Source organism: Talaromyces rugulosus, chromosome VI (assembly GCF_013368755.1).
Source record: "Talaromyces rugulosus chromosome VI, complete sequence".
In the NCBI taxonomy this organism is placed as follows: Eukaryota; Fungi; Ascomycota; class Eurotiomycetes; order Eurotiales; family Trichocomaceae; genus Talaromyces; species Talaromyces rugulosus.
The window spans coordinates 2584022-2597622 of NC_049566.1; the positions used below are offsets into that span (position 1 = coordinate 2584022).

Here is a 13601-nt window from a genome sequence, read left to right on the forward strand (position 1 = left end):
GTAGGGGTGTAATATGCAGAGTTGTCAAGGATATACACGTACTAAGCCCAGTTTACAATCTGAACAGGCTCGCAATATACTTTGCCATTTTGCTCCAAATAATAGAGCATCACTGGGACGATCTTTAAAAAAAAGAGAGAGAGATGTGGATGGCTTTTATTTCCGTCTCCAATGATTCAGGCTATACCCGGGTGATGATTGCTTTCAAGACAGTCAGGATGCGCCGGCGCACACTTATAATCCAATCGGACCGTGACAGCTGCGGTAGGCTGGTTAGGGCAATTATTCAACACCAATCAACAGAGCTTCCTACCGCCAGTAACCCGAAAACCCATGCTTAGCACTTGGGGAAGTGTTTGGTTTGTTTTTGGGCTAGCACCCGTCATCTCTCGAACCACTCAATTGCTGCCGGACATAATAACCGCACCACAATAGATCGAATGGTGTCCCGCGTGCGGGGACGGAGGGGAAAAAGAAAGGAAACAGAACAAGAATTAAGATGGGGGTGTACTAGTTTCTTGCTTGTGTGTTTGGGGCCCCTCTCAAAGATGTGAGCCTAGTTGAAGCCTGGCAGTGAGCTTCGGAGAAGGAAACAAAGAAAAATAGACTGTCGGACGAAGAGACCGTACAAAGAATAGGCACAAGACTCAAAGACCGGCAAGCTAATAGAGATACATAATGTGATTCTCTCCTGTTGCGCTCCTACTGTTTTCTTTTTCGTTTTGTTTTTTTTATTGTTTTTCATTGGTTTGTTTTTATGTTTCCTAAGCCTCCAGAATCCCTCTCAGGCTCCCAACGACAACTTATCCATCTCTTCGGATGATCGTGGATCACTACTTTTTTGATGGTTCCTATTCTATTCCCAAAACGACCAGCTAAAAACCAATAAAAAAACTACAGAGCAACACAACGTTCGCTACCATCAAGGTTAGAATCCGATGACGGTTGAAACAATGACGGCTCCCTGGCTGGTGCCTCGAAACCATTCCACCATGGCTCCAGCACACTACAGCCACTGTGATGTCGTTCTGCCACCGTGCCACGAGGTTCCACCGGATATAGAGCGCAAATACCACATCCAAAGGTCAATACTACGTAGTTCGTCTTTAAAGTGTGTCTGCCTATACTGTTATCAGGGCTTCGCACGCATGGAGGACCTTTACCGGCACGCCTCGGACGGAGGTGAGGGCCATTCTCGGATTTTGCGTGAGAATCGGAATCGAGACCCTAGAGGTTTCTACGACTTCTTCCGAGAAGCTCTCAATTTGACGGAAGTCCATATCGATGACTGGACGATTTGCCATACCCGGATTCCTGAACTATTCGATCCGGGCCTTTTGATGGAGTTGCTCAAGAGCAAAAAGGGCTACCAAGCGGCCATTGCGCTGCAGGATGCGGTCATCCTAGCAACTACTCTCCGCGCGACATGTCCATTATGCTATTGTAGTTTCAGTTTGCATTCTACACTCAAATCTCATTTAAGAGACAGGCCTGAACAGCATAAAAGGCTACTATCAGAGCCCGACGGGCGATTCGACACCCCCCGAGTGATCGAAGAATTGGTGTACGGTGTCTACGACGAGAAGCCTGAGCGGATCTTGTTTGAAGCCGTGTCTGATGGTATGTTAGATGTTACCTTGATATTTTCCAATGTTTCTTAGCTCTCTTTATTTTAGAAAATACAGCTAATTCGAAAATTTTATTCTTAGCCCCTCCAACTACGTTTTATGATGTGATCACTGGCGAGACGCGGATAAGAAACCACGCCTAATGAGGCTACGAAATACTCAATGAAAGGAAGACGGCTCTACTGAAATCAATATTGCCAACGAAGGAGAAATAGCCGATTGTCCAGCATAATTCTTCTATGTAAGACTTCTGGGCTGGAAATATTCGACCTTATTAGATTGAAGACAACTATTCGGGCGAGCATTTTCATATGATAACAACTAATATCTAACTGGGAAGCTATCTAATAGGTAGACTAATATATTGAATTTATTGTTTATCCGATTGTTATTTACTCTGCCTGTGAAAGTCATGTGTCGTTTCAACAGCATTTGAATAGTTAGAACGAGAAGGAAAAGAGCCTTACCATTCCGTTATATGGAAAGCCCGCTATATAATTCGTTCATAAACTCCTGATACTACCTATTCATGAAATTCTCAACATGTTTTCAACAGCCGCCCATCGAGTCGTCGAAAAGCTTGTTCAAAACAGCCTTGATCCAGCCATTGTAAGGGAAATTGTTCCCCTGATGCGACATATATGTCATTTACCTACGAAAACCTTGAGCTAAGAAAAATCCCACCATACTGCAGAGTCCAGCCTGAACGAGCCCCTAATGCCGTATTAAGTGTGTTTAGATTCGTCAACAAGATATGGGCGACAAAGGATTTTGATATCAAGGGATCGTTTTCGAGTGGAGAAATGCGGCAGTTTTTGGTAGTATGCGTTATCGGTCGAATACTTTGGGGGATGTCTTCACGTCGCCTTTCTCTATTTGGGTGACTTTCATTAGTGGCAAAATCACATATATACAGTTCCTAGAAGACACACTCTTGTCGACTAGTTCATTTAAGGAAGGAGGTGAAGGCTCGCTTAACACATACATCGTGGATCCGAAGACAAATGAGAGAGTTATTGCTTAGGGTGTTGGAATTGTTGAGAATATATAGTAGCCAAGCAAAGTTGGATGGTCACGTTCAGTGATATTATGATAAATAGAGACAGTCCGATTGATTCGGGTTCTACCCGCCACTTCACTTTATGCAAATCTTACTGTATTACACAATGTTCCAATTTTGAATATTTCCACCTTCATCTCCGTTCCCGGTAGTAAATTCTTCGGCAGCTTTAGTCCAGGTCCAACGCCGCCGTCACATTAGCCAACTGCTCTTAACCTCTAGCAGAACTCACATTATGACTTGCCTAAGGACATTATGGGTAGCGAATTTTAGTTCTTGAAGTAATTGTAAATTTCGTAAATATTCAGTTTTAATTCAGTTTTAATTCAGCTAGAATAATATACTCTTAAACTACAGTTAGATTTTATATGGTCAAGAGGTTATGAGCCGTTCTCCTCTTTGATCGATGTTCATCTCATCTTCTCACACAAAGACTTCGGACACCAGAGCATATACAGATTTTACCTAGGTAAATATATTGCCAGTGCCAGTGCCAGTTGCCACTGCTAGCCTAGAGCATATGGAAAAAGTCCAGTCTTCTTCTGAGGGGTTTGTGTTATATAAGAGAGGAATAGAACTGCCCAAGAGACCGAAAGTCTTTTCGTGCAGTGGTCAAGATACATTAATGTGACTTGAAAAATTAGCCCACTATACATTTTGTACACAAGTTTTAGCCTCGAGGTACACTAGACACATTACACCTCGACCTAGGTTTAGGTCAATTTCCACCTAATTTCCGTTTCCCATATTGTATTTCCTTGGCCCAAAATAGAACTGTTGCAGAGCCGTTGGAAGCATGGCGAACATAACCATAAGCGCTGAGCAGAGCGCAGCACTACCACGAAGTCCAATGGAGTCAAACATGTATGGGAACCAGAAAGGACCAATCTTGATAAACATAGTAAGTCAGCAAAGTACTCTTGATAAATGTTCTTGTACCATATCTCACTGGCGAAAGTTAACAACTTACAAATGACCAGATCTGTCTAACAAGGATAATTGAAACGCCAACTCCACCAGAATCTGCCAGGTTCCTGTCAACAGCATCTTCATCCCGTTAGCTAAGTCTTAGGGTTATTTCAAAGGCAATGGCTCACAAGTGAACAGAGAAGTCGTCTGCATCTGGTTTCCAGCTGCGCAAATTGCGAGTCCGATAGCTGGGGCGACAGTCCATTGATTCTGAGTCGCATTGTCCAAAGTGACAAGGAATACAACAAAACCAACAATACACAAAATGTACGCCGGATGAGAAAACCACAGACGACTTTCTGGAACAGGTGTTTGGTGATGGGGGTTTTTGCGTAGACGACGGTTGCGGATATAGTCACTGAAAGGACCGCTTAGCTGCTCCCCTATTACTCCTCTATTGAGTGTTAGATCTCAGACAGAATGAATAATGTGACATGTTCTATCTTCAAGTTACAGATTCATGACTTACCCAATAACGTTAGCGATAAAATTGAGACCGATCTGTTCTGCATTCAACCCAAACTTCACACCTAATAGCGCTGGAATCTCGACACAGATCAGGACGCTACAGAATCCGAAGATGACGCTATGTGCAAGTGTCGAAATTGAAACGGAGAGTCTCCCAAGGAGCCTCAGAGGAACGAAAAATTGAGAGACTTTCAAAGGCATTGAATCCGGGATCTTCTCGAACGAGAGATATTTTTGACGAAAGGTGTGTTTTGATGCTGCCACATCTCCATTGTAACTGGTACGTCGGACGTATTTGGTCTCTGGGGAGAAGAACAGATATCCAAGGAATTGAACACCATTTGTCTGAGATGGTTAGACAGTAGAATAGATCTTTCCAGGATGTGCTCACAGCGGAAAATATCCAAAATATCCAGCGCCATCCGACCCTTGTAGCCACAAATCCCATCACCAGAGGCCCTGCTGGATTTCCAAGAGTGACCATCAATCTATTCACGTGTCAGTAATTGCGCGAAGCTGTTATAATAAGAACGCACGTCCAGATCCCCTAAGAAATGTCAGCATGATACCGATCTAGTATACTTATATGGGCACAGGGCTTACGATCTTAAATCCTCTCTCTCGCGCGAAAAACAATTCCGCAACCACAGCCGTACCTAGTGCGCCGGCAGGGGCATTAAAAATAGACTGAAAGACCCGCGCAACCATCAATGTACCATAGCTTGTAGATCGAGCACATCCTATATTAGCGACCATAGAGAGAAGGGTTGACACAAGCCAAACAGGACGCCGGCCATAGCGCTCGGCAAGGGGAGCCCAGAACAGAGGAGCAAGCCCAAGAAGCAAGATCTAAGGCAAGGCTAGAAGTTAGTGATTGCACAAAAGAAGTCCAGTTATAAACCTACCTGAATGGAGACAGTGTAGCTGGTTGTATTCAACGAGACGCCCAAATCTGTGGCCATGGTTTGAAATGCGGGAATGATCCCACCGGTCATAAAGCCAATCATTAATGCGTGGAAAGACACCAGCGTCAAGTTCACGTTGGTCTAATTGCACGAGTTATCGGAGAGAAAGCCTAATTCAACTTTCCAAAAACTTACTTTCCACCTTGGCCAGTTGAGGGGATCGGCGGGATCTTGCGAGGGCATAGGGTCCAACTCGAGGGTGCCATGTCGCTTAAGGAGATATTCCTTTTGCAAGGCCGTCAACTCCGGCATATCAATGCGTTCGTGTTGTTCTACTTCGATATCCTTGAGCTCCATCTTGCATTGGAACTCTCCAGACAGTTATTGGACGGTGGGTGACACACTTGAATAGTTCTGGAAGTGATAATTTTCTTGAAAAATGGATTTCAAGACCGCAGAGATAAAGCCTGTATATAGTTTCCAATTTGATGTTGATGCTAAAGCCTTGGCAGAGGCGAAATCCCCCGGATCTCGCCAACATGGGGTTCACGGATATTATTCCCCGCAAATGCTCCACCAACGTGATAGCATAGACATGGAAACAACCCAATTAGAGCCCCGTCTGACTAGAATGTATTTAGTATTTCGGTATCTGCTCCGACTCACCTCGAAGAAACAATGGACTAAGTGTCGCGTCGGGAAACATTCCGCGGCTCGTTCGGGCTGCAACCGGGGAAGGGAACCGGACCCTTAGGAGTGCCCGATTTGGCTATCCAAAAACAAATCTAAAGTAATATAGCATAAAAGAGAAGCTGAAACCGAACCGGGGTGCATATATAGGCTATAGCAGCCTAGCGGGGCAATTCAACGAAGTTCATAAGCCAAGCACACAATAACATTGGATCCGCTCCGTTATAAAAAACTTTTTGCTCAACCGCAGCTTACTCTTTATATCTCAATCATGTCTCAGTCCATAGACAACTCCCCAACTGCAGTTCTTTATCGCTTCTATGAAGCTGAGCGTCGTTATATGGAAGCGGGTGGAAAAGCTGGAGGCGCAAGCTTCGACCAGTTCGCCGAGACCATGCATTCCGGTGTGGTCCTCCACCAAACGCCTGACCTCCCCTGGGGCGGGGAGTACATTGGCGTGGACAGATATGCAGATTGGGCGGCGCAAATGAGCGACTGTTTCGAGATGGTCGATGTGAAGAATCCAGAATTTATTGAGATTGGTGAGCGGGTTGTTGTGGTGTGCACTTTGTCGACGAAAGCGAGGAAGACAGGAGAGACTTTTGAGCATCCAATGGTGCAGGTGATCACAGTCAAGGAAGGCAAGATTACGGACTTTAGACCCTTCTACTGGCACGTTCCAGATTATGTAGCTGCTCAGAAAGGACTCAAGACTAGCCAAGCCCTGGGATAGTCTGCCATCTTTTATACAATGAGCGAACGTGTCACCTGCGTCTACTCCATTGAGTAGTCAACTGGTCTCATCCGGCCGCGGGAATTGTGCGTTGCGCGCGGCATGACAGACCTGTTTCAAGATTGTCTAGCGTCTTCAATGGCAAATATTCGATAATGTTCGCATTTGAGCTTGGTGGCGAAAGCAAAAAATGATGTTTCAACGGAGTTAGAGATGTTCTTGTCAGTATCCACTTGGGTTGACGGTTTAGCGGAGTCACTAGGCGAGTAGTAACCGTATTCCTGGAACCTACATCACAATCACATTTAAAATACAAGAGCTCACGGCAGGCGTCACCCATCCTTTTATATTCAAATGTCTCGAGACATCCGGATACCCCGTGGTTACACTGTTAGCATCCATGCTCGCTGAGCTGTGGAGCCGACGCGCTGCGCGAATTGTGCGTTTTTTAAACCTACTACAACCATGAACCCGGACACTACTTAACCGGACCGAGGTTTGCCCTTGGCCATTTCCTGCGCTTCCCTCCTACATACCACTTCATTATTTTTCCCTCGACGAAATGTATCCAGTGGGCCTTTTGCTATTCCCCAAACTGACAGCGCGGGTAACATCCCCCAGCTTTCGTCTCGCACTGTCCAGCTCGTCAGCTATTCAGTCTTCTTGTTCGAGCAAGAAGTCAGGCCCAAAAACGCCATGTGTAAGCAATGAATTGGCGACCGCAGCTCCTCAGCCAACGCGTTCATCCTGGAATTTGGATTTTTGGTCCCACAGGCCAACGTGGAAGCGCGCAGGGATCAATACCCTGCGCTGTCTCGTTGGCTGCACTGTTGGCGATTTTTCTGCATTGTGGATGCTTCAATCTTACTGCCCAGGGCTCGGTATGGGAACCATAATGATGGCCTCTAGTAAGTTTTGTCAAAGGCTCGTAGAGCATTGTCAGTGAAACAGCTACCAATGGGAAATACAGTGGCAAGCGGAATCACAACTTCGATTATCCTGGAAACCATTCTGCTCCGGCGCGGAGCCGACCAGCTCACGTGGCCCATGGCGGCACGTACTGCGATGGGAATGAGTATGGTCTCCATGATGGCGATGGAGTTCGCCGAGAATATGGTGGACTATCATTTGACGGGGGGTCAGGTCAACCTCGAAGATCCGCAGTTTTGGATGGCGGCGGCTTTGTCGATCGGTGCCGGATTCCTGGCCCCATTGCCGTACAATTACTTGCGCCTGCGAAAGTATGGAAAGGCATGTCATTGAGCTCTCAAAATGAGTTCATTCTGTACAATATTGATTTTCGTTGCTGATCATCTGCCACGAAGAGAAAACTATTCCCGGGTATCGGGCTGATTTCGGAGATCATAAGTTCCTGTTCTGGTAGCGTTATTGTCCGTGGCAGGACGCCTTTCCCGAGAGATAGTTTTTCTTGAATTTCAGTAATAATGACAAGAAGTGGGCACTTTCTAACGTAATTCACAGTTTAGGGTGATCAGCTCGACGGTGAATTACGCATTTATTTCAGGGTGCCGCTAGATAGTTAGTAACTAAAAAGTTTCCTTAGCAATTTCCTTTCTGTATAAAGCTGTTGTATCCTTAGTATTTACTCCTGATCAGGGTCCAAGGCAATCAATACAGAAACCACATGTTTCTGTAGTACCTGCACAGCATACAATGACCCTGCACTTGGGAAATGAGATCTCACTGGTAATGCAAAAGTACGATGTCTCCTGAGGGGCAACAAAATCATTCAGGGGCATTGCATTGACTCCACATGGTAATGGTGGGCACAGCCATTGGCACAAATGCCTCATTTCAAGTACAATGTAAAAGCTGGACATATAAATGAAGTGCGTGTTCAGCAGACAGTGACTATCACATCCTATCATTTTCATCACAACCACGGTGAGAGAAAATACGATGACGACCACTTTTCCTTCCGTCATGATAGCCAGTTTCCGGTATATTCTTCGCGTGGCGGCTAACTATCAGGGTGATGCCCACTTTGTATAGCCGCGCAAGATCAGTGGGCTCAATTCCTTCACGAACAAGTTCGAAGTAGCGGATATTGTGGAGAGCGAGTGAAAGGAGGGCGCACTGGGCTTGATGACGCAAGTCCCTTACTGATTTTTGGCTGGCAGTAGCATCCTGTGAGAGGTTATTATTGCCTTGTCGAACGAGTTGCGGAGGGACCTTGAGCCGAGGATGTATCCCGCTGAGGATCCGTTCCGCATGCCGTACAATCTCATCCTCGACAGGACTTCTCCGTTCAATATTGAAAATGGGGTCCCGTGGGCGATCAACGAATATGTCGGCCTGTGAAGGGGAATACGAAGAAGTCGCATGCTCTTGTAAAACAGATAGAGATACAGCTAGCCTTCTTACACTGTCTTTACACGATATGATCAAACTAACGAGGCCCTTGGGGATACTCAACATCGCATGCGTTCGGAATTTGCGATACATTGTTGTAGCTTCGTAGCGGAGGAGCATCCACGTTCGGCGCAGATCAAAACAGGCTTCATCATCGGCAGCATCTGAGAGAATATAGTAGCTACCATCCAGTTCACGAAACGAGGTTAATTGAATTAGCGCCTGGATTCCGGAGCGGCAGGATCGAAGTGTGCGCTGAACTTGGCCAAGCTCCTGCGAAGAGGTAGAACCCCAGTGACCCTGCGCGCCGACGACTCTTAGAAGGAGCTCAATGAGCTCGGCTAGTCGATTGACAATAGCGCAGAGCGATTCGGAGCCCATCTGGACCTCGAAATCCATTCGGGTGAAATGGTCAAGCTCTCTGTCATAACCGATAAGAGCGTCAACTCCATCAGTGCGGCGCGTTTGCTGGCTCGAATCTGTACTAGAAGATGCTGATTGTCCGATCTGCATTGGATCACTTGTCGACGAGAGTACATCCTCTTCTGAAAATCTTGTTACAGCAGAAGAAGTTGTTTCCGGTTTAGTATTGATAAGGCCGAGTTTTGAGTACATCAATCCGCAGCCAGAACTATCGGCGAAATCAGCACCTAAAACAACAACATGAAGTAGTATCTCGAATTTTGTTGCATACATACCACTTTGTTATTGCCGAGTTAGGTACCTCCTCCACCTTGAAGCACCGCCCACAAACATTTCCCCCGAATAGACGAATGACCCCCGACATGCTGACCTTGGAGTTTGGTAATAACTTATGCCACTGCTCTTCTGTAAGCGGCGAGCCCTGGTAGTCATAGAGCCGAAACCGCCCGGCAACAACATATTGCTCGCCCGGTCGCTGCACGAATCGTTTCTGGAGAAAGCCCATGAAATTCTGCCATTGTCGAAAATCGCGATATGGAAGCCTCGTCTCCTCGCCGAGGAAATCCTCGAAAACGATCTGTGCTCCCATGAGGAGTTTCGGCACTTCCGAGCCACACTGTCTCAGTAGATAAACGAACAGGATAAGGTGGGCTCCAAATAGCTGTCCTTTTTTTTCATATGCAAAATTAGGAGCAGTGTAGAGAAAAACTTCGCTGTGTACGGTGCAACTTACACAAGCTCGTTGAAGAACTTTGCGAGACACACTGAGGATATATAGGAACTTGCAGTTCATTAGCATCTGATAGTCTGGAGTCACTCAGAATATCTTACAATCGCGCATATTGTTTGCTGAGAAGCATCGTCACGGTTCTTGGAATGGAGCCTGGTTTGAAGTCGTTATCTGGATCAGGGCAAGACGTTTTGAGAAACTGAAGAACATGCAAGAGCATAAGCAACTCTGGGCTCAAATCTTCAATCCTTTCATCGTCTTGCCCAGCATTGAGTACGATCTTCATATTCGTCTGTTGGCCATGCTTTGCAATGAAGAGAGATGTCTGCGATTGAGAGAGTCTAGAATCCACGCCAACCAGCCCCTCATGCCGTCTCACACTGTTTTCCAGTTTCGATCCCTCTGCTCGATTCAGACAATCTGCTTGACGGAGTCAATAGGTGCTGGTTTAGATATGTTTTTTAGACAAAGCACATCTTGCCATGCTGTCCAGACTAACCTTTCTGTGAATCCCCTATCCCTGGTGCTAATCTTTCAGCCATGGAAAGAAGAATCTCTCGAGCATAAGCAGCTGCCGTCGCCGCTGCATATTTTTGCCACTCCTTGCTCTTATGCGAGTCCGCGTAATCACATATTCCCCGAATAACAAGGCAAGGAAAGGCATCCATCAAGCCGGCTGCTTCCATTTCAAAGCAAAGTGCATTGCCATGCTTCGCGCTAATCTCGTCGCGCTTTTCTGCAGACTTCATGACGAGATCGCCAGAGAGGATCGTGCTGTAATGGATTCGAATCTCGCCCGGTGGGTGGCGATCTGGTCGTTTTACCACGTAGCACTGATCGTGCGAGCTGCATTGCGTGCCAAGTTCATGATTGTAGTCCGCCCGGAATAGTCTGTCTGGAACGGAGGGACATTTATACCGATCTTTCAAGCGCCGGAAATTCGCGAAGCGTTGCAGATGGGTGGTGAAAAAGTCCTCCTCTCCTTCTCCTATTCGCGAGTATTTGTCGTCTACCTTATCAACCACCCTTAGAAGTACCGCCGGAGGCTTACGAAGCGTCCCGGTGATCTCGACAATGCCATCAGAAAGCTGTTTACCACGATCATACTGCACGACCACAGGCCCGACCTCTGGCGCACCAACGACGACATCACCAAGCCGCACATCATGTTTCGGAAGATGCGGTACGCCACCTCCAATACCAACTAGCAGACCTACTCGTATGTTGACGAATGTCAGGCGTATCCGACTCACGGCGTCCGCAATTGCCACTTTGCCCTGTGCACCTCTCGGGGACCCGACGACGACAACATTGTGGCTACCAATTTTGCCAAGCGTGTACTCGTTGTCGTCCTGGATGTGCAGTGGCACCGGCTCGTAGCATTCGTCGAGCATCACGGATATCGCCTGCATCTCGAGTGGCTTCACGTAGATGAGTCCTACTGTAAAGGCGTCGGCTGAGAGCCGGGTTCTTTTGGAAGCCATAAAGGGCGGGCGACTCTGGGAGATGGCGCGTGAGCAATCTGCATGAGCGCCCAGGTCTTTGTGGTTCCGAGGAATTTGTTTGCACAATCGAAGATTATCATACCTAAACGGATACAGTTTAGGCTTGGCAGGATGTAAACGGGAGAAAAGTATTATCTGGAAACTGTGATTTTTCGCTGCGTAAAAGGAGAGGAGCAGATACTAGCGATTACTGTTCAATACCCCTCGGGCAGGTAAGTTGGGTAGTAGACGCTCTTTTTCGTGCCGGATGTAGATGCAGGCAAACGCGAGATTTCTTATTCACCAAGAAAGACAAGAATATAGGAACAAGAGCGGAATCTCCGAAACATTGTCATATTTCCCTGGATTTGCCATGGGTGGACGCAGGGAAACTCGGCAGACTGAGACGAGATAGCGGGGTAGGCACACTACATATGTACTTCTTGTGGACATATATCATATGATAGCCCATTCATCCATCGGCCTTATTTAAACCACATACCACATACCAGAAGTCAATTGTATAGGTTTTTGGGTTTTTTTCGCCTCTTGTCATTTTCAAAAATGTTCTCTCGCTGTTTTTTAAGGTTTGGTTGGTGGGTCTTTGTTTAGTATCCGCAACATTCGTAGAGTTTCGCAGTTTAGGATGACTCTGCTGCAGCGAGTGGCGGACACTGACCCGCAAACCCCCGTTTTCGGTGTCGATTTTAGGCTCGATAAGTAATATGCGTGGAGCCTCCTTTTCATTGACCACTGATCCGGTTTGCAAGTTGACTATACTCCATTGGCGGTCCCACTGCAGGCCGGTCGAGTTGACCTGCCAGGGTTTATTCTCTGGCACGGTGTATGCAGCGCAGCCCTTTATTGGTTAAACCATCATAGTGTGCACTATAAGGCTCTGGGGTGAGGGAAGAGGCGCGGATATCAGCAGAGGAAGAGTGCCAGCGGCAGAGAGGTCTTGGACGAACCCCACGAAGATTTCGACGTCGCTTATGGCACTCATTGCGCCCAAACTGACTCTGATTATACCCGAAGGCTTATTTCCAATGAGCACGCTGCGATATCCGCATCGAACACCAGCCGTATAGTTCTGGAACAGCTCCCATTGTTCCAGGTTTAGTATCTTTGCCAGTCCACCCGGGTTGCAAACAGTACCCGTGCGAAGATGGATGCGGTGCTCATTGGCAGATTTCTCGATATGAGAGAGGCCTAGCCACCGACCTTCATCAGAGCGGATGTTGAAGGCGATGATGCTTCCTTGAGTCTTACTGTCGCCATATGTGGCAGAGTGGTCTTTATAAATCTCGCATAACTTTCAAGTCGTTCGGGTGGTGCATAGAAGAGGGGAGCTCGTAGAGGCGTGCAGTGAGACGGGTTGTATGACGTGAAACGTGTTCCTGGGAGATATACAGCTGCTCATGTGTTTGTAAGAGCACATCCGAGAGCAACGATATTATGAAACGGGACGGTACCATCCTCGAGCGCCTCATGGATACTGGCTACTTTTCGAGAATGCCATGGTTGGTCAGAGCAGGTAGCCATCTCCACCGTGCCGCCACCAAAGTAGGGACGCTGCAGCAGTACTTGTGCAGATTTCTTGCGCACGATCAACCCTCCCAGATCAGGAAAGCCGAAGATCTTGTAGAAGCTGACGGCTGCGAAGTCGGGGGCTCTATCCAGCCCAGTGACATGGTCGAGGCCAGAGCTGCGGCATCCAAAAGGCTGAACACCCGCTGGTGAGAGACATCTTTTGATTGGCGTAGAACTTCTGGCCAGTGAAGAGGCAGCCGTCGTCCATTTATATTTGTCTGTCCTGGGTACGCGAATAGGCCCACTTGGAAGTTTTTCGAAGTCTGCCCTGGACATTGACTAGTCTCGTCCTGAAAAGGCGCGGGTCTGAGCCAGGACTCGACTTCATCATCCGAGAGAAAGCAATGTTGTCCGGCATCGGCCAGTTCGCGCATACCCAAGATACTTGTATGGGACTCAAGATTTCAACACCAACTTCATGTCTTCTTGTATCGGGGTGTTACAATTGTCATGCCAAGTGGATAGAATGAAGCTTTCATCCATAAATGTAAAGTTACGGTTTAATACCATGTTTTCCAAGTGGAGTTAGTATACAGCTTAACTTTATA

The 13601-nt window shown here is 47.0% G+C and overlaps 6 protein-coding genes across 6 annotated transcripts; 3 read left to right on the forward strand and 3 right to left on the reverse strand.

Annotated features, from left to right (window-relative positions):
* Positions 1–1148: 1148 nt before the first annotated feature.
* Positions 1149–1771, forward strand: TRUGW13939_11267 (uncharacterized protein; the record flags this gene model as incomplete). Its single annotated transcript, XM_035494375.1, has 2 exons — positions 1149–1620; positions 1710–1771. 2 exons carry the CDS (start codon positions 1149–1151, stop codon positions 1769–1771), a joined length of 534 nt encoding a protein of 177 aa, XP_035350268.1.
* Positions 1772–3417: 1646 nt separating this feature from the next.
* On the reverse strand, positions 3418–5387 carry TRUGW13939_11268 (uncharacterized protein; the record flags this gene model as incomplete). Its single annotated transcript, XM_035494376.1, has 9 exons — positions 3418–3576; positions 3659–3735; positions 3786–4051; positions 4127–4470; positions 4517–4613; positions 4662–4672; positions 4729–4974; positions 5031–5171; positions 5226–5387. 9 exons carry the CDS (start codon positions 5385–5387, stop codon positions 3418–3420), a joined length of 1503 nt encoding a protein of 500 aa, XP_035350269.1.
* Positions 5388–5991: 604 nt separating this feature from the next.
* On the forward strand, positions 5992–6453 carry TRUGW13939_11269 (uncharacterized protein; the record flags this gene model as incomplete). The annotated part of the gene is made up of 1 exon (XM_035494377.1): positions 5992–6453. The coding sequence occupies one exon, from the start codon at positions 5992–5994 to the stop codon at positions 6451–6453; it is 462 nt and encodes a 153-aa protein (XP_035350270.1).
* Positions 6454–7410: 957 nt separating this feature from the next.
* Positions 7411–7716, forward strand: TRUGW13939_11270 (uncharacterized protein; the record flags this gene model as incomplete). Its single annotated transcript, XM_035494378.1, has 1 exon — positions 7411–7716. One exon carries the CDS (start codon positions 7411–7413, stop codon positions 7714–7716), a length of 306 nt encoding a protein of 101 aa, XP_035350271.1.
* Positions 7717–9978: 2262 nt separating this feature from the next.
* On the reverse strand, positions 9979–11463 carry TRUGW13939_11271 (uncharacterized protein; the record flags this gene model as incomplete). Its single annotated transcript, XM_035494379.1, has 3 exons — positions 9979–10030; positions 10081–10399; positions 10479–11463. The coding sequence occupies 3 exons, from the start codon at positions 11461–11463 to the stop codon at positions 9979–9981; spliced, it is 1356 nt and encodes a 451-aa protein (XP_035350272.1).
* Positions 11464–12331: 868 nt separating this feature from the next.
* Positions 12332–13329, reverse strand: TRUGW13939_11272 (uncharacterized protein; the record flags this gene model as incomplete). The annotated part of the gene is made up of 3 exons (XM_035494380.1): positions 12332–12720; positions 12777–12875; positions 12936–13329. The coding sequence occupies 3 exons, from the start codon at positions 13327–13329 to the stop codon at positions 12332–12334; spliced, it is 882 nt and encodes a 293-aa protein (XP_035350273.1).
* Positions 13330–13601: the final 272 nt, after the last annotated feature.